Below are 20,124 nucleotides of genomic sequence, written 5' to 3' on the forward strand. Positions count from 1 at the left end.
CAGCAAAGTCCCCATATGGACTACTGATTCACTTTTTTATAACTATCAATCCAAACTAAATGAATCTAGATACTGAGGCATCAACTCATAATAACTAGAAAACTGCTTCCAGTATCCATTAATGAAACATTTTTCTCTGTCATACAAACAGTAGCTTAAACAAAGGATAAGATAAACCTCATGGTTCCTAGTCAGGTTCATTAACCACTGCGCCATGACGGGATAAGATAAACAGAACTGAACATTCAGAGAGAACTTTTTCATATTCACATATCTCATTCTATTTGGGAAAGAGGAAATGAATTCCTGGTATAGTGGTTTTTAAACTTCTTTTTATGATCTTCCATGTGACATAATACTCAGCTAAGTTGAGAACTAAAAGACATGACTGTCATCTGCTACTGAAGAGAGGACAACAGAGGCAAAGAAGAATTACAAAGGGTGATAACGATAAAAGAGGAAAAAACGAGTAGGAAGAGGCTCCATGAAAAGAGCAGTAATAGAGGAAGAAGAAGCATAACACCAATACATGGAACCACTGACTTTCTCAAAGAGCTGTTTAGGGTCATAGGTCCAAACTGTGACCTCCTTAGCACCACCCCTGGTCACGTTACCTTCTGGGTGCACTGTGGCAATGCTTGAGAAGAAGGGGGCTGGTCGGAAGACCTGAGTCCTAGTTCCACCCCTGCCACTTACTTATTGTATGACGTTGAACAAATGATGAATTTAACCTTTTTCCCTAGGTGTAAGTGGAAATAATAATACCCTGGCTTGTTAAGTACTTGAAAGAACTCTTTTTGCAGGTATTAACTAGTGTTTACTTTTTACTACAATAAAAATAAATAACTTTTGGAGTTCCCGTCATGGCGCAGTGGTTAATGAACCTGACTAGGAACCATGAGGTTGTGGGTTCGATCCCAGGCCTTGCTCAGTGGGTTAAGGATCCGGCATTGCCGTGAGCTGTGGTGTAGGTTGCAGACGCGGCTTGGAGCCCACATTGCTGTGGCTGTGGCGTAAGCCAGTGACTACAGCTCTGATTAGACCCCTAGCCTGGGAACCTCCATATGCCACGGGAGCGGCCCTAGAAAAGGCAAAAAGCCAAAATAAATAAATAAATAACTGTTTTACTAATGATGATTACTGAATAATAATTACTTTTTCTTGTTATTATTATTATTATTTGGGGTCTCCTTATTTTTCAAAGTTTGAGTATTCTCCTCCTTTCGTAAAAGGATGACTTTTCCCCCTGTCAACTAGCATATGAGGCCTGGGATTATAAACTGATTGACAACTACTGCATTAAAAGAAAATACTGGAGGAGCTCATTGTGGCTCAGTGGGTTAGGAACACGACTAATATCCATGAGGATATGGGTTCAATCCCAGGTCTCACTCAGTGGGTTAAGGATTCAGCGTTGCCATGAGCTGTAGTGTAGGTCATAGACGCAGCTTGGATCTAGCACTGCTGTGGCTGTGGTGTAGACCAGCAGATGCAGCTCCATTCAATCCCTAGCCGCCCTTCCATATGCTGTAGGTGCAGCCCTGAACAAAAAAAAAAAGAAAGAAAGAAAGAAAATACTTTTCTCCAAAGAAGATATACATATTGCCAACAAAGACATAAGAAGATGTTCAACAGGGAGTTCCAGTCGCAGCTCAGTGAGAACTCTACTAGGATCCGTGAAGATGCGGGTTCGATCCCTGGCCTCACTCAGCCCCTACCCTGGGAACTTTCATATGCCATGAGTGTGGCCCTAAAAACAAAAACAAAAACAAAGGCAGACAATAACCAGTGATGACAGGATGTAAAGAAATCGGGACCTTCATACATTGGTGGTGGAATGTAAAATTTATTTTCCGCTTTTGTGAAACTAAATTTGGTGGTTTCTCAATAAGTTTATAGAATTACTATATGACCCAGAAATTCCGCTCCTAGGTATAAAGCCAAGAGAACTGACAAACAAAATCTTCTATGGGATGTTCATAATGACACTATTCCCAAGAGCCAAATGGTGAAAACAGCCCCAGACAGCCACTAACTGATGCACGGACAGACAATATGTAGTATATCCAGACAATGCAACATTATTCAGTGCTTCGTGAGTGAAATAGCGAATCATCATACAACATGGAAGAACTCTGAAAATATTATGGGAAGTGAAAGAGGTTAATCACAAAAGACCACATATTTTGTTATTCCATTTATATGAAATATCCAAAACAGGCAAATCCACAGAGACGGAAAGTATATTAGTGGTTACAAGGATTAGCGGAAGTTCCCGCTGTGGTGCAGTGGGTTAAGGATCCAGGGTTGCTGCAGCTGTGGTGTAGGTTGTAGTTGTGGCTCAGATTCAGTTCCTGGCCCAGGAACTCCCATATGCAGTAGGTGCAACCAAAAAAGGGGAGAAAAAAAAGAAGGGTTAGGTGAAAGGGAGAATGGGGAATGACTACTCAATGAGCATGGGGTTTCCTTTGGGGATGATGAAAATATTCTCTAAGTAGACAGTAGTGAAGGCTGCATAACACTGTGAATAAACTAATGGTATATTTTACCATTTTATGACAATTATAGACACACACACATTTTTTTTTTGTCTTTTTGCTATTTCTTGGGCCGCTCCTGCGGCATATGGAGGTTCCCAGGCTAGGGGTCGAATCGGAGCTGTAGCCACTGGCCTACGCAGAGCCACAGCAACGCAGGATCTGAGCCGCATCTGCAACCTACACCACAGCTCACGGCAACGCTGGATCCTTAACCCACTGAGCAAGGGCAGGGACCAAACCTGCAACCTCATGGTTCCTAGTTGGATTCGTTAACCACTGAGCCACGACGGGAACTCCCACACACACCTTTTTTTAAAAAAGAATTATCTACACTTGTCTTCAATTCTTCTCTTCTCACTATGTCTTAAACCCACCCTAGTCAGGCTTTTCCCTGGTTCACTCCACTCCACTACCCTTTCCAAAGTCCCTAGTGACTTCCACTTCACTATGGCAAGGAGTCTATTCTTAACCTTCATCTCACCTGACCTACTAATAGCATCTGATACAACTGATCACTTCAGTTGTGATCAGTTGGAAGCCCTTTTCCTCCCAGTTTATTGAGATGTAAGTGATATAACATTGTGTAAGTCTAAAGTATACAACATGACAATAGATATACACTGTGAAATAATTACCACAAGAGGTTCTCTTACACATCCATCAACTTAGTTTCTTTTGTGTTTCTGTGTCTGTGGTGATGGCTTTTCAGATCTACCTCCTCTCAAATTTCAAGTATACAACACTTGTTTTTTTTTTTTTTTTTGTCTTTTTGCCATTTTTTGGGCTGCTCCCGCAGCATATGGAAGTTCCCAGGCTAGGGGTCAAATCAGAGCTGTAGCCACTGGCCTACGCCAGAGCCACAGCAATGCAGGATCCGAGCCACGTCTGCAACCTACACCACAGCTCAAGGCAACACCAGATCCTTGACCCACTGAGAAAGGCCAGGGATCGAACCCGCACCCTCATGGTTCCTAGTTGGATTCGCTAACTGAGCCATGATGGGAACTCCATATACAGCACTTGCTAACTTTTGTTAACTACAGCCACCTGTGGTGTATGCTGTACATTAGATCCCCAGAACTTATTCATCTTCTAACTGGAAGTTTGTATTCTTTACCACCTTCACCCATTTTCCCCACCCTCTCAACCCAGGCAACCACCAACTTACTGTTTCTACGAGTTCAGCTGATAATTTTCTATAACTTAGATTCCTCAAATAAGTGAGATCATACAGTATTTGTCTTTTCTAGCTGACTTATTTGATTTAGTATAATGCCCTCAAGGTTCATCTATGTTGTTGCAAATGACAGGATTTCTTTTCTTTTTATGGCTAAATAAATAATATGCCTCTATCTGTGTGTGTATGTGCATGAGAACACGTGCACACACACACCGTTTTATTTATTCATTTACTGACAGACACTTTAGTTGTTTCTATGTCTTGGCTACTCCAAATAATGCTGCTATTGAACATAGGGGTGAAGACACCTCTTCAAGATAGTGACTTCAGAGTTCCCACGGTGGAACTGAACCTGACTAGTATCCAGGAGGGTGCGAGTTCAATCCCTGGCCCTGTTCAGTGGATTAAGGATCCCATGTTGCTGTGGCTGTGGTGTAGGCCAGCAACTATGGCTCCAATTCAACCTCTAGCCTGGGAACTTACATATGCCACAGGTGTGGCCCTAAAAAGTGAAAAAAAAAAAAAAGAAAAAAAAAGGAAAAAGTGACTTCATTTACTCAGATATGTACCCAGAAATGGTATAGTAGTTCTGGTTTTAATTTGTTTAGGAACCTAAACACTGTTTTTCATACTGCCTGTACCAATATGCATTCCTACCAACTGTGCACAGGGTTCCCTTTGTTCCACATTCTTACCAACACTTGTTATCTCTCTTTTTGATAAGAGCCATTCCAACAAGTGTGAGGTGATATCTCATTGTGGATTTAATTTGCATTTTCCTGATGATTAGTGATGGTGAATACCTTTTCATGGACCTGTGGGCCACCTGTATGTCTTCTTTGGAAACATATCTATTCAGGTCCTTTGGATTATTTGGGGTTTTTTTAACTACTGAGCTGCATGAGTTCATTACATATTTTGGATATTAACCCCTTATCAGATACAAGATTTACAAATATTTTCTGCCATTCCATAGGTTGCCTTTTCATTTTATCATCTCTTTTGCTGTACAGAAGCCTTTCAGTGTGATGTCATCCCAATAGCATTTTTGCCTTTATTCCTTGTACTTCTGGTGTCATATCCAAAAAAAACATTGCTAAGAAAAACATCAAGGAGCCTCTCCCCTATGTTTTCTTCTATGAGTTTTATAGCTTCAGGTCTTACATTTGAGTCTAATCTATTTTGAGTTAATTTTTGTGAGTGGTATGGATAGGGGACATAGTGTCCTTAAAATACCTTCTTCACTCAGCTCCCAGGACACCAACTCTTGTGCTGTTTAATACTGTACGGCCCAGGCCTCAGTCTCTGGTATTCTCTAGTTATACGCACTTCCCTGGTGATCTCATCTAGTCTTATGACTTTAAAGTCATCTCTACCGATAAACTACTAAGTTTATGTCTCCAGCTCAATTCCTCTCTGGACTCCATTCATATAGCCAATCCAGACTTACATTTAAACACTGGTTCAACATCTCCACCCAGACGTCCAAAGACATGTCCAACACTGAACTTGGGAACCTCCCACTTGTTCACACTAGTGTAATCCTGCTCCACTTGCAATCTTCCCCATTTCAGTCAATGGTCACTCCATGCTTCCCATTCTAGGCCCCAAAGCAAGAACACACCTTTGATTTTCCTCTTTCTCTCACATGCTACATCCAAATCATCAGAAAACCTGGCTTTCAGGACCACTTCTCACCTCTTCCACTGTTACTACCTTGGTTCCCATCACCACTATCTCTCACCTGGATTATGGTCATTGTTTTCTCTTTTTTTTTGTCTTTTTGCCATTTATTGGGCCGCTCTCACGGCATATGGAGTTCCCAGGCTAGGGGTCGAATCGAAGCTGTAGCCGCCGGCCTACGCCAGAGCCACAGCAACGCAGGATCCGAGCCACGTCTGCAACCTACACCACAGCTCACGGCAACGCAGGATCTTTAACCCACTGAGCAAGAGCAGGGACCAAACCCGCAACCTCATGGTTCCTAGTCGGATTCATTAACCACTGCGCCATGATGGGAACTCCTGGTCATTGTTTTCTAAATGAACTCCATGCTTTCTACCCTTGCTCCATACAACCTATTTTTGATCTGCCACCAGAATAATTTTATTTACTTTTTAACAGCTTTATGGAGATATAATTAATATACAAATAACTGCACATATTTCTTATGTATAATTTGATACGCAGAGTGATCCATTTGTTTTTATTTTTTTGGCTGCACCCACAGCATATGGAAGTTCCTGGGCCAGGGATCAAATCCTAGCCTGCAGCTGTGAACTACACCACAGCTGTGGCAATGCCAGATCTGTGCCAGTGGTAACCCACTCTGCCACAATAGGAACTCCTTTTAAAACATCAAGTCAGATAATGCTTCTTCCTCGAAATCCTCCCACGGCTCCCCATTTCCTTCAGAATAAAAGACAAAATTCCCAATATGGTCTATAAAACCCCATATAATTTGTACCCCATTACCTCTTTAACTTCATATCCTATTATGCCCCACCCTGACCACTCCATTCTGGCCACATTGGCCATTCTATTGTTCCCTAAACATATCTGCATACTCCCAGCTTAGGGCCTTGGCACTTAGCTGTCTAGAATGTTATTCCCTTTTTTTTTTTTGGGTCTTTTCTGGGCCACACCCATGGCATATGGAGGTTCCCAGGCTAGGGGTCAAGTCGGAGCTGTAGCTGCTGGCCTACACCACAGCCACAGCAATGCAGGAGCCGAGCTGTGTCTGCAATCTACACCACAGCTCACAGCAACACTGGATCCTTAACCCACTGAACGAGGCCAGGGATCAAATCTGCAACCTCATGGATACTAGTCGGGTTTGTTAACCACTGAGCCACGACAGGAACTCCTAGAATGTTATTCTGACCTTCACCTAGAACGTTATTCTCCCAGATATCCATTCAGCTAATCCTCATTGCCTCCAGTCCACTCAATTATCTTCTCAACAATACCTATCTTGACGTCTGTATTTAAAACTACAACCTGCACTTGCTCCTGTACCCCTACCCAGTATTCCCAACTTCCCTTATCCTGTTTTATTCGTCATGGCCTTTATTTCCTTCTAACACACTATTTAATTTATTTTTATTTAATTATTAGTGTCTGTCCTTGAGAATGAAAGCTAAGAAAGTAGGGATTTTTGTCTGTTTTGTTCACAGATATATCCCAAGTGTACAGAATAGTATCTGACAAATAGTAGGCTTTCAATAAGTATTTATTGAATGAAAAAAAAATATTTATTGAATGAAATATTTGTTTAATGATAGATTAGCTAGAACCAGGTCAAGAGGAACTTTTAATGTTAACTTTAAAATATTTGATCAAAATTATATTAAAATTATGCACTGTTATAATCTTTATTTTTTTGTATTCTTCCAAAGTACATTTTCTTCCTTTTTTTTTTTTTTTTTTGGCTGTGCCCATGGCATGAGGAAGTTCCTAGGCCGGAAATTAAACCTGCACCATACCAGCAACCCAAGCAGATGCAGTGACAACACTGGATCCTTAACCCACTGTGCCACAAGGGAACTCCTATTATAAATAATCTAGGTACAGTTCTAGAGTACGAACTCCCAGAAATTCAGAGCCCAAAAGTTATTCTGCACGGTCGGATCATAGGTCACTGATAGAGCTTCTTTCTATGGGTAGAAATCCTAGGAAAAATTATACATATTTGAAAGCACCACCTCTCCATAGTTCCATCCCCTGGCACTAGGGATTTATGTAGGGTCAGCCTGGCCTCATGTAATAGTGGTCAGATCTAACTCAAGTTTAGACTTTGGGGGATGAAATTAAGCTGACCTCCCTATCTGCAATGCCATGAGACTATTTTGTTAGAGCAACGAAGGCTTTCCTACAGACCAGCCCAGCTTACTAGAAAGCTCTGCACTGAGGTTTTAGCCCAAAGCTCCAGCTAATAAAAGCAGTACTTCCTTCAATTTGTCATTGGTCACATCACACATGTATCTTCCACAATAACCTCAAATACAGGGTAAAGGGTGGGGCAGTCAGGGTGGGACTGATCTACAACAGGATTCAAGTATCCATGATTCAAGAAGTATTCTTCCGGGCAAGTATTATTTTATCATTTGGATATTATACCCCCAACTGCCACCCAGTTTTCATGATTACCAAGAAAAAATGTTAATGCGCTAAGAGAAAAGGAGTCTGGTTAAAGACTGCCAATAGGATCTAAACAAAGGTTCTGACAGAAGAACTAGAAAAGAGGCAACATATAAAAGCCCCCTAAAGAAGTTATTGGATAGTACAAAGCTACTGAATAGATGAGGAAATGAATGAAATGAAAAAGACAGAGAGGATAAACAGGTTCCAGCCTGAGTAGAGCCTCTTGGAAGAGGGTTTTTATTAGCATATAGAAGGTATAAATGAAAAAATAGCAAGAAATAAGAAATAAGTCAGAAATGATTCCATAAAACTTTATCAGTTTAAAATATAAAGAACTAAAATTGTTAAGAGATCATCATACTGGAAAAGATGTGATTTTATGAAATAATTTTATGCAACTAAGTAACTAACATTTGTACACTTGTAACATTTGTATAGATCTGCACTTAGGTGATTATACATAAGTAATACATTTATTTACATATTATAAACACAATAATAAATGAATACATAAATAAACACATACTTGAAACTTTTTACTTACACTGATACCAAAAGAATGGACTTTTCGTGTACTTGGAAAGAAAATAAAAAGAATGATAGTGCACAGCTAACCTTTAAGGAAAAAGGGGGGAAAAATCAGATAATAACAACTTATAAAATATAATAGCAATTTAACTATGAATCTGATTAAAGATAATTTCAAGTAAAATTTTAAAGCTTAAAATAGCTTCTAGCTAGAAGGAAAACATATACACACTCTAATATACATAATATTTTACTCAAATTTAATAACCAAAATATTTTTGAAAAATAAATTATAATAAAGCTATACTTAATCATCTAAAACACATTCATGAGCTCAGTTATTAATAAAGAAAACTAACAAATACTTCAGATACAATATACTTTCATCCTCTCTTGGAATCTCTGATGATTTAAATTAAAAAGTTTAAGGATGAGAAAGTCAAAATCTAAACCTGGCAAAATAAATCTATTTTAGTGTTTTTAAAATGTGCATGTCAGTAAAATATATTAAGTGTTCTATAAAGTAATCATTTGCTCTTTGGGGTTGTAAATAAAAATTAATTAGATCCGTTTTCAGTTCACATTCTGCATATTAGATATCTATCTATATACATCCAATCCACTTGCAGAAGCAAAAGTCTGGATCGCTATTTTGTACATGCTACACATCCAATCTATCAGCTAATCTTACCTGCACCATCTCCTAAATATAATATCCACCAATTTCTCTCCATTCCCTTCTGCTGATGGTGGCAGAGAAATGGTCTAAGCCACCCCCAGCCTTCTCTTGGACCAGTGGAATAACCTCCTATTTGGTGATGCTCTTGCTCCCTACAATCCATTCAGCCACCTTATCGGATCATGTAATTCCCCTGTTTAAAATCCTCCAACAGCTTCCCATTACACTTAGAATAAAATATATACTCCTACATAATTTGGATCCTGCCTTCCTCTTCCAGTCTATTTCTCACTGTCTCCCTTACTCATTTCAGACCAGCCACTTCGTACTTGTCCTTTTAATGCCTCAAACATGTCAGGAATTCCCGTTGTGGCTCTGTGGGTTATAAACCCAACTAGTATCCATGAGGATGCGGGTTTGATCCCTAGCCTAGCTCAGTGGGTTAAGGATCTGGTATTGCCGTGAGCTGTGATGTAGGTCACAGATACTGCTTGAATCTGGAGGTGGTGTGGCTGTGGTGTAGACCGGCAGCTGCAGCTTGATTTGACCGCTAGCCTGGGAACTTCCATATGCCGCAGGTGAGGCCCTAAAAAGCAAAAGAAAAAAAAAGTACTGCCTCAGACATGTCAAATGCATTCCTGCCTTGAAAAAAAACTTGTTTTTATCAAGTCAGAACAGAGGTCATCTTGTAATTGGTTCCTTCTGGTCATTCAGTTCTAGGCGCAAATGTCACTTCCCTGGAAAGGCCTTCCCTTAAAGGAAAGTAGTGCCCCCCTGCCCCCAAACCCCACCAGCCCTCTTTTCATAATACTTTTTTCTTCATAGGCTTCATTATGCCCAGATATTTTCCTGTTGACTGATTTATTTTGCTTATTGTCCTTCTCCTGCCCCCATGAGTGTCCCCAATTAAGAGAGCAGGGATGTCAGCTGTCATTCACTTTCATGCCAATACCTAGAAGAAGGCATAGCACATTAGAGGGCATCTAATAAATATTACTTGAAAAAAATAATTCAATCTAGATTGAAAATACTTTGAAATAATTTTAATGGGAGTTGTTTTTAAAGCTCTCAGAAATATTCAGTAATAATTAAAACATTATCAACAAAAACAAGTTTAAGTCATTTTAATTTTCAAACACAAGAGCTAGTATTAAAACCTAACAAACAAAATAAAATCAGGAAATTAGGAGAAAGAAAATGGCTTTTCTGCTTTATAATCCTAAAAGTAATCAACTCCAACTCTGTTGCAATATTTCAAACTCTGAAATTCCACTCCGTTATCTTTGAAATATATCTTTAGTTAGCATGAAAAAAATAACAATTTTTCATAAGCTTGCAAATATATCCCTATTCTAAACATCCTACAGAATATTAACCATAGATGACATAGTATGCTCAGAGTTCATTCACAGAGTGAAACAACAGAAATCATCAATAAGAAGGTAATAATAACAATAACAAAAAAAGAGGAACACGAAACTATCCTTTTGGACCATGGCACTGATACGCACTTATGAAATATGTGACTGATATGCTCTGTTTTGGCTTGTTTTTTTTTTGGCTTTTTTTTTTTTGGCTTTTTGCTATTTCTTTGGGCCGCTCTCGCGGCATATGGAGGTTCCCAGGCTAGGGGTCTAAGCGGAGCTGTAGCCACCAGTCTACGCCAGAGCCACAGCAACACGGGATCCGAGCCGTGTCTGCAACCTACACCACAGCTCACAGCAACGCCGGATCATTAACCCACTGAGCAAGAGCAGGGACCGAACCCGCAACCTCATGGTTCCTAGTCGGATTCGTTAACCACTGCGCCACAACGGGAACTCCTTGGCTTGTTTTTAGAATGCAATGTGAATAAGTGGCAGTCCCAGAATTGAAACCCTAATTTCTAAAATGCTGTCCCTTGTATAAGTCCACTAAGACTTATTTCATAAACCAAATTTTCTTGATATCTTAAAAAGACATCTTTAAAAGATATCTAAAGATATCTGTAAACATCATTTTATAGATCAAGGTACACAGAAACAAATTTTAAATACCACAGAAATAGAACCAGGGGGAATTTGTATATCTACTCAAAGAAATTCGAAAATGTAGGATATAAAAAAAATAAATTAAAAAAATAAAATAAAATGTAGGATATACAACTAGTCCATGTTCAAACTGACACAAGTTATCCTCCTAAGACGGAGATCTGTCCCCTCCCCTTCTTCAAACTCGTTTTGCTCCTGTTGCACACAAATCTGACTCCAACTTCTCCAACCCAACATTCAAGGTCATACAGAATATGACTCTTTCTGACTCTTCCCACTCACTATATCTTCTCCTCACCTGCCCGCGCACACACCCACTTAACAGTCACACAAATTTCATTGTTTAATGCTGTTCCCACATCACCCCCATCCTCTCCACCTCTGTACCTTTAAGCTTTTCCTCCTGTCTTGAATTCTCTTATATAACCACCTATTCCAAATCTTGCCTAGCTTTCAAAATTTGGTTCTGAGCCCACCTGCTTTAAGAAACTGCCTAAAATCTGCCCTAAAAGTAGTCTCTCCTTTTCCCAAACTTAACACAGCACTCCACTGTACCTGAGAGAACTTAATACCATCTGCTTTAAGCATAAAAAAGCAGATTTGTATTCCCTCACTGACCAATACAAAGAAAAAATTAAATAGTTGCTGAATTATTCTGATTGTTCAACAACCTAGTGCCCAAAACAGCTCCTACGTATGTCAGACACTCAGTAAATATTCGCCAAATAATGTCTCAATCCAATAAATTCTGTTCAGAGCAAGAATTATCTGTGTCTTTAAAAGATCAGATGCAGCAAGAATTAAATATCGAAAGTAATGAGAAACTTACCAGAGTAAATTTGAATCCTTTAGGAGAAGGGTGAAGTGTTAATTTCATACATGCAGGAAGCAGGCTCAAAAATGTAAAACAGAAGCTAAAAAATAAAAATTAAGCATGTGTTTTCTTTGTAGAGGTATACAGCTAAAACAAACTTTTTTTAATGTAAGGATCACATTACTTATCAACTTACGTTGATTTCAAACTAAAGTTTTTTAATGCATTAAAAAATAAATTTAGGACCAAATAACATTTAAATAAAATCCATACATTGAAATATGTACACATTTTAATATATACATGACTATATAATCATGTATTATGTAATCAAAACAAAATATAATAGAATTAAATGTTGCTTATTTTATTTTTTATGTTATTCTAGTATTTAGTATCAATTATGGAAAAATATAAAAATAGATAGCTAAAAATCAATTATCAAACACTCAGGAGTTCCCATCGTGGCTCAGAAGTAACAAACCTGACTAGTACCCATTAGGACGCAGGTTTGATCTTTGGCCTCTCTCAATGGGTTAAGGATCCGGCATTGCCATGAGCTGTGGGTGCAGGTCACAGATGCGGCTCACATCCCTCGTTGCTGTGGCTGTGGTGCAGGCCAGCAGCTGCAGTCGATTTGACCCCTAGTCTGGGAACTTTCATATGCTGAGGGTATGGCCCTAAAAAGACAAAAAGAAAAAAGAAAAGAAACAAGCAAACACTCCAAACAAGAAAACACAAGGTATAAAGAGACAATACTATATATATAAAACACAAACTTTCATAAAACTACTCACAGGAGAATCTTCAGCCCTCATTTCACAAAAGTTGGCTATCTGACTTCAAGCCCATGGTAAATTGGAAAGAACAAACTAGAAAGGGAACAGGAAGCTGCTAGAGCTTCTCCTTACAGTGCCTGAGAGGCAAGAAGGAAAAAGAACTCAACAGGCAGAGCAATCTGGAGCCACACAGTACCTCGGCAAACAGGCTTTGAAAGCCCTGAAGACAAGTATTATAATGCAAAACAGTAACTGATTTTCCCAGGTGACGGCTTGGTGGCCTGTCAGCTTGGCTACAGTGCTTCCCATGAAGGTGGGCTACAAAGGATATTCTTGAAAGAACTGGAGGAAAGAGGGAGGCAGCAAATACACACACCTCTCAGTTATTCAAACATTAGTGCTGGTGCTGCTCGGAAGATTTGCAGATGTAATTAAAGACCCTATTCATCTCATTTTAAGTTAATGAAATGGGGGCTATCTTGGCAGGGCCTGAATCATTTTATTTAAAAAAATTTTTTTTTCTTTCTTTTTAAGGGCTATCCCCACAGCATATGGAGGTTCCCAGGCTAGGGGTGGAATCAGAACTGCACCTGCCAGCCTACAACACAGCCCTAGCAACTCCAGATCTTTAACCCAGTGAGCGAGGCCAGGGATCAAACCAGCATCCTCATGGGTACTAGTTGGGTTCATAACATGCTGAGCCATGAAAGGAGCTCTCTGAATTACTTAAAAAGAAGGCTTAGGTCTTCCATGAGCTCTGAAACTCCAAACAGCAATGGGCTTTGTAGAGCTCTTCCTTCTTCCCAGAAATCCCCTCTGGAATGCTTGTCTTGTGGACCTCCAGTTTGCTCATTCAGGTCCCACAATTGTCTAAGCCGGTTCCTCATAATAAATTAACACACGCACACACACACACACACAAACATGCACAGAGTGATCTACTTATTCTACGTCTCTGGACAACACTGACTGATTTGCCACTGAAAATCATGGTCATGTTAAATCATGTTTAGTGTACTCTATTTAAGGAAGAGCGAAGTAGGTAACAATAACTCTCATACAAAATATTTCATATAGAAGTTCTATTGTACAGAGGGATAGGTTTACACTGTGTGGAATATGCACTAATGAAGAACACTTTAATTCCTATGATGCCAGATAAATGAGGTACTCCAGTGACACTTTTAGAGTAGTTTATAAAATACTATATACAAACTTTGTGTCTCTTACCTGATCATTATCTGGATGTGATGTGGCAAAATATCCTTGATCTTCAGAAAGACACTGAAACTGCACCAAACATTGGCTACTTTATCCTTAAAAGAAATGTTATTTTATATTCTAGTGTAATTGAAAGAAATATTAAACTTCATGAAGTACAGCCCATAGTCTCTTTGTAGATAAACTTTTGAGTCATAGGAAGCAGTCATAATTTCATAACTAAGTTGACTAAACTCTTGAAGGAACGTGCACACACACATTCAAACAATAGGACCTTTCAGTTTTTGCAATGCGGGGTGATCTAAATCGCTGGCCAACCATAATTTAGATGTTCCCAAAAAATACTTAGTATTTTTCAAAGAGCAGCACATCATTCCTAAAGATGAAAAACTCAGGAAATTTTTCTAAAAAAACTTTACTTTCTCTAATTTGTAGTACACACATTGCTGCACCCATTTTGTCAAGCACCTGAAATTAGAGTAATCTACTAGCAATGGCAAGAGTTAACTGCTAATAAACCAAAAAGTTTAAAGACATTAGCAGTTGAGCTGGAGTCATTTTCAAAATTAAGTTTGTAACTACAGGAGTTTCTCTTGTGGGGCAGCGGAAAGGAATCCAACTAGGAACCATTAGGTTGCGTGTTTGATCCCTGACCTCACTCAGTGGGTTAAGGATCCGGCATTTCGGTGAGCTATGGTACAAGTCACAGACACAGCTCGGGTGCCGAGTTGCTGTGGCTGTGGTGTAGGCTGGCATCTATAGCTCTGATTTGACCCTAGCCTGGGAACCTCCATATCCCACAGGTGTGGGCCTAAAAAGAAAACAAAAAGAAAGTTTGTAACTACAGTACTGGGCTCATGAAACCCATCCCCTACAGCGTAACTCACAGCTGTGCTGGCAAAACATTAAGTAACTACCGGAAGTTGCCATGTGGTGCAGTGGGTTAAGGATCCAGCATTGCTCCAACTGTGTGCAGGGCAATGGCCGCACAGGTTCAATCCCTGGGAATTTCCATATACCACGGGTGTGACCAAAAAAAAAAAAAAGGTAACTATTACTGACAACTGTACCATCGTACTTTCCTCTGTCAAGCAATGAAATTGCTCCTCAGGTTTTGAGGGCAACAAGTGAATGGACGTGACCAGGAATACCATAAAAAATGTACAACATCTTTTTATAATTATCATGATAACTACCATTCTGGTTTTGTTTTGTTTTTGTTTTGTATTTTAGGGCTGCATCAGCCTCATATGGAGGTTCCCAGGCTAGGGATCGAATTGGAGCTGTAGCCGCCAGACTACGGCAGAGCCACAGCAACGCGGGATCTGAGCCGCATCTGCAACCTACACCACAGCTCACAGCAATGCCAGATCCTTAACCCTCTGAGCAAGGCCAGGGATTGAAGCAGCATCCTCATGGTTCCTAGTCAGATTCGTTAACCCCTGAGCCATGACAGGAACTCCAACCACTTCTGAAACAGAAGGCAAGGTAAACATCCAGGCAGCTTACACAGAGAACTAAACTTTTCCTTATGTAGGTATTAAGGTTAGAGGATATATAAAGAAGTTAGGAACACAATTCTTTTTTTTTTTTTTTGTCATTTTAGGGCTGCACTCTTGGCATATGGAGGTTCCCAGGCTAGGGGCTGAATCAGAACTGTAGCGGCCAGCCCACGCCACTGCCACAGCAACGCCAGATCCGAGCCATGTCTGCGACCTACACCGCAGCTCACGGCCATGACGATCCTTAACCCACTGGGCGAGGCCAGGGATTGAACCGGCAACCTCGTAGTTCCTAGTCGGATTCATTTCTGCTGCGCCACGACGGAAACTCTGAGGAACACAATTCTCAAAATTTCCAGTTACAGCTCTACCATGTACAAGGTGTATGAATCTCTGACCTCAGTTTTCTGATCTGTAAAGTGGATATAATACCTCAGCACTATTGAAGAGATCAAATAAAATAAACGTGACGTGTCTAGCACCTCGTCAGTAAGGGGAGGTCATAACAATAGTGATTATTTATGATTTTTGGTGCTGTCACCCTCACCATCCCACTGATACACAAGGCACACCTTTCCACTCCTTCACAACACCAAATTCTTTCTCAGTCTCTTTCAAAATGCTGGTTCCAGCCTCCCACAGATCCACTGAAAGATTTTCTATGGCTATTTATATATCTAAAAATTAGAAAGATATATATGTTTCTCTAATTCTTTTTAAAAGGAAATGTTTATTCAAAAGCAAATTATCTATAAATATGTTGTCTCTGTCTAACTTTATTAAAAGACCTTTTTGTTCAGAAAAATGTTTTGTTTAATTTAATTACTAACTCTAAATCAAATTATCCATGCAATAAAAGTTTAACAAGAGTGATTAAGCTGGCATTAAATGAAATGAAATGAATGATTCTCATTAAAAATTACTGTGGATGAAGGTTATAAAGATCTTTCTGAAGCAAACATGATTATTAGTTTAATAAATAATTTCCTAAGACTAAAAAGAGAATACAGGGAGTTCTCGTTGTGGCGCAGTGGTTAACAAATCCGACTAGGAACCATGAGGTTGTGGGTTTGATCCCTGCCCTTGCTCAGTGGGTTAAGGATCCGGCGTTGCCGTGAGCTGTGGTGTAGGTCGCCGATGTGGCTCGGATCCCGCGTTGCTGTGGCTCTGGCGTAGGCTGGCAGCTACAGCTCCGATTAGACCCCTAGCCTGGGAACCTCCATGTGCCGTGGGAGCAGCCCAGAAATGGCAAAAAAGACAAAAAAAAAAAAGAGAGAGAGAGAGAATACAAATCAAAAAAAAAAAAAAATCACAAAGCTATTAACTCTGTAGCTCCAACTTCTCATGCAGTCTTTCATGATGGACCCTATTTCATTAGAAAAATGTATAAGTGAATTATGGATTTCATGATAGCATAAATACTCCTATTTATGTAATGTACTAGAAAATGCCAGCTGAGCTAGAAGGGTATATACCAGATTAAATAAGTGGCAAGGAATGACTGCAGGAGGAGAGCAGGTGAAGTCCCCAAAGGTCGAAGTGAAGGTACTGGAACAGAAAGGAGTAAGAGAAAAGTTTTTAAACATGCCTCAAATAATCCACGATCGACTGGGAAGAGTCTTCTTAGAACTTGCAGGGTTTGCTCCCTTTCTGTAAAAAATGGCAGCCAGCAGAGAATGAAGGAAGCCACAACAGTACAAGCCAGCTTAATTAACAATACAAACCTAGAACAAAAACAAAGGAAATTGGTAAGATAGGGAGAGGTTAATGACTCTGAGAAGTCAACCTGAGTCTCACTAAATTTAATAAATGTAAAATGTATTAAATGTAATGATAAATCTGTGCCTCCAAAACAGGTTTAAGATGAGAATCTACTTAAATCAAAGTTAAGAAATTCACCAATATTAAGATGTGTAATGCCCCAACAAAAAGACTATCACCATCCTCATTAATGTTTAGCTTAAATGCTATTCTTACGTAGCTGTGAAAAAAATGTCAAATTGGGATGTATTTCTAAAAAGCATATAATGTAATATGCTCTAAAGGGGTGAAATCCTACAGTAATGTTCTAAGTAGTCAAACCACATTGCCTCTAGTGTGTGCATTGATCAAAACAGTTCTCTAGAGAGGAGGATTTAAAAATATATAAATATGACAATCTCTCTTTCCATTCACCCCATACCCACAAGACATTAGTAAGAAATCATCATGAGGCTAAGTGAAAGACCACCTTCCTCCTCTTAATATGCAAAATAAATTCTCTAAAGCACTTTTTTTGAATTTTGCTGTTTAAAAGCTACTCACCCCTTTCCTTTGAGGCCTTTTTTGAAACACTTGCCAAGTAAAAAGCAAAAAAATGGCAAGGAGTGGTAAAGTTCCATTTGCTTATAATTTACAGCTAAGCAGAATGCCAGTGACCCTAGCAGGTCCCAGTCATAAGACACTCCAAGAACACCCCATAAAGCAAAGCCAAGACTCACAGAATTATATCTGTTCCTATGTCAAGGAAATTATCTCAATAATTAAAAGAGATAGATTCTGCATTTTTTAGAAATTTTGAAATAATATATATAATGCAAACTATTTCTAAATAAAAACTGTACGTAGTAAATTGATGCATGAATTGGAAATTACATATAAGGGCCTTGAATATATTACATCTACTCCTTAACAGGGGTTCCCATTGTGGCTCAGCAGAAACAAACCCAGCTAGGATCCATGAGGATACAGGTTCAATCCCTGGCCCCGCTCAGTGGGTTAAGGATCTGGCATTGCTGTGAGCTGTGGTGTAGGTCACAGATGCCGCTCGGGTCCTGTGTTGCTATGGGAGGCCAGCAGGTGCAGCTCTGATTCAACCCCTAACCCAAGAACTTCCATATACTGTGGGTGCAGCCCTAAAAAGAAAAAAAAGTAATATAACATTTCCCAAGACAAATGGGTATGAAAAAGTATTTCTACTTTTATAAATCTGTCCTCTACCCTTCAAGTAAAAGCTTGGTATAAATACAGTTTATATAAGCAAGAACCCTAGAAAATAAGACACTGCTTGGATTTCCCCTGTGGCTCACAGCATAACTACTTGGTGTTGTCTCTGCAACAGCTCTGGTTTGATCCCCGGCCTGGGAACTTTCATATGCTGAGGGTACAGCCACCTGTTTAAAAGAAAAAAAAAGACATTACTAGATGACAACATTATACAAACTGAGCCTGGCTTTCATGATACGTATCTGGCTTCACTTCTACGTTAGTAAAGGATACTGAAAATGTCCATAGTCAATAAGAATAAGGCCTGGATACAGCAATATGCATAATGCATTAGCAATCTGTAAAGAAAATTATTGTGAAATAAGTAATCTGTTATTCGAATCAAGCAAGGTAAATGTGTAGTTTCATTTAACACAGTAGCAAATGTTCCCTCTTGGCTTCTAATTGTCAAAATATTCTATTTTTATAAAACAACTCTTAAACATTCAAGTTTTCCTTGGAGATGACATAGGTATATATACTTGAGTAAAAAGGAAAAAAAATCACTAAAAGGTATTTTGCAGAGAAAGCACTTTCAGATACACAAATCAGATGAGTTAATCTAATGATTAGTCTACATAAAATGACCAAAGAGAATATTCATTAACTATGAATATGAGAATATACAGCAATTTTTCAAAATGCCTTTGAGTTGTCATTTTCACAGACAACTCAAAATTCAGATTTACCAGTTAAGCAATAAATTTAGCATGCTGTGTAATTCAGCAGTATATAACTTCTAAAATTAAGTTACTACATCTTATTACTACATTTGGGCATTAAAATAATTACTCTAAGATAAGTTAATGTTTCTAAATGAAAACTGACAGAAGATAGATTGTCCCCTGTTATCTATTCCCCAAAGCACGGTTTCCTTCAAAGCTCTATACTTAATAATCAAATTAGTAACACATTTCAGAGATGAAATGTCAGGTTACTTTAAAACTTACCTTTTTCTTAGTTGAGATTTCTTTTAAACAACAACAGTACAAAACTACTGCAGGTATGTAAATCAGCAAATCAGCAATTAACACTGAAAAAAACAAGCAAACGATTCCACATGCGAGTACATCAGGATCTACCATAACCTATTAATTGCCTCCCTCCAATGATGAGTGGAATTTCTAATACAAGGACCCTACCCACGATGAGCAAGTCCTTTCCACATCTAGCCCTTTCCAATCCCTTAACTGTGCCTACTTTCAATTTCTATGGTACTATAGAGTCCCTTAATTTTCTCTAACAAATTCATACATTAAATCAAGTAGATGTATCCAAAACTAATTCTCTCTTTGCTCTGACTTGGAACTTAAAAATTAAGAATACTCAAACCAAGGGAAGAAAACTGTTTTTCCCCCTCAGAATCTGTATACTCCAAATCTTCCGGTGTGAAGAACACCTAAAATGTGCAGACGCATAGGAGAATCTTTTTTAATGTTCACATTTTTGAAAGTTCAAAATTTTTTGCTAATTAATGCATACAAAGAGCTTGAGAGGCCCAGGTGAGAAGGAAGCTGAAAAAAGTTGGAAAAAAATAAAGCAATTCATAATTCTGAATGTCCAGTCCTTTCACAACAAAGAAAAACTAACACATTAAGTTCTTCCACAGTACAACAAAGTTATCCATAGAGCCTATTTTTTTCCTTATACCACACGTACATTTAAATGTGCAGAATAAGGTAAA

The 20,124-nt window shown here is 39.0% G+C and overlaps 1 protein-coding gene across 4 annotated transcripts in view; it reads right to left on the reverse strand.

The window, feature by feature from the left end:
- Positions 1 to 20,124, reverse strand: part of ALG6 (ALG6 alpha-1,3-glucosyltransferase) — a 56,001-nt gene that overhangs the window by 8,270 nt on the left and 27,607 nt on the right. For 2 of the 4 annotated variants that reach the window (XM_047788818.1, XM_047788819.1), the window contains exons 6-12: positions 19,391 to 19,473; positions 18,675 to 18,739; positions 17,721 to 17,906; positions 17,005 to 17,140; positions 13,924 to 14,009; positions 11,930 to 12,014; positions 8,408 to 8,478 (exon numbers count right to left, since the gene is read on the reverse strand). In XM_047788818.1, coding sequence (XP_047644774.1) covers positions 8,408 to 8,478; positions 11,930 to 12,014; positions 13,924 to 14,009; positions 17,005 to 17,140; positions 17,721 to 17,906; positions 18,675 to 18,739; positions 19,391 to 19,473 — 712 coding nt within the window. Of the gene's footprint in view, positions 1 to 8,407; positions 8,479 to 9,861; positions 10,023 to 11,929; positions 12,015 to 13,923; positions 14,010 to 17,004; positions 17,141 to 17,720; positions 17,907 to 18,674; positions 18,740 to 19,390; positions 19,474 to 20,124 lie in introns of those variants that run through there. The other 2 variants (XR_007136122.1, XM_047788821.1) reach the window with 2 other exon arrangements.

This window comes from Phacochoerus africanus, chromosome 8 (genome assembly GCF_016906955.1).
Source record: "Phacochoerus africanus isolate WHEZ1 chromosome 8, ROS_Pafr_v1, whole genome shotgun sequence".
NCBI classification, from domain to species: domain Eukaryota; kingdom Metazoa; phylum Chordata; class Mammalia; order Artiodactyla; family Suidae; genus Phacochoerus; species Phacochoerus africanus.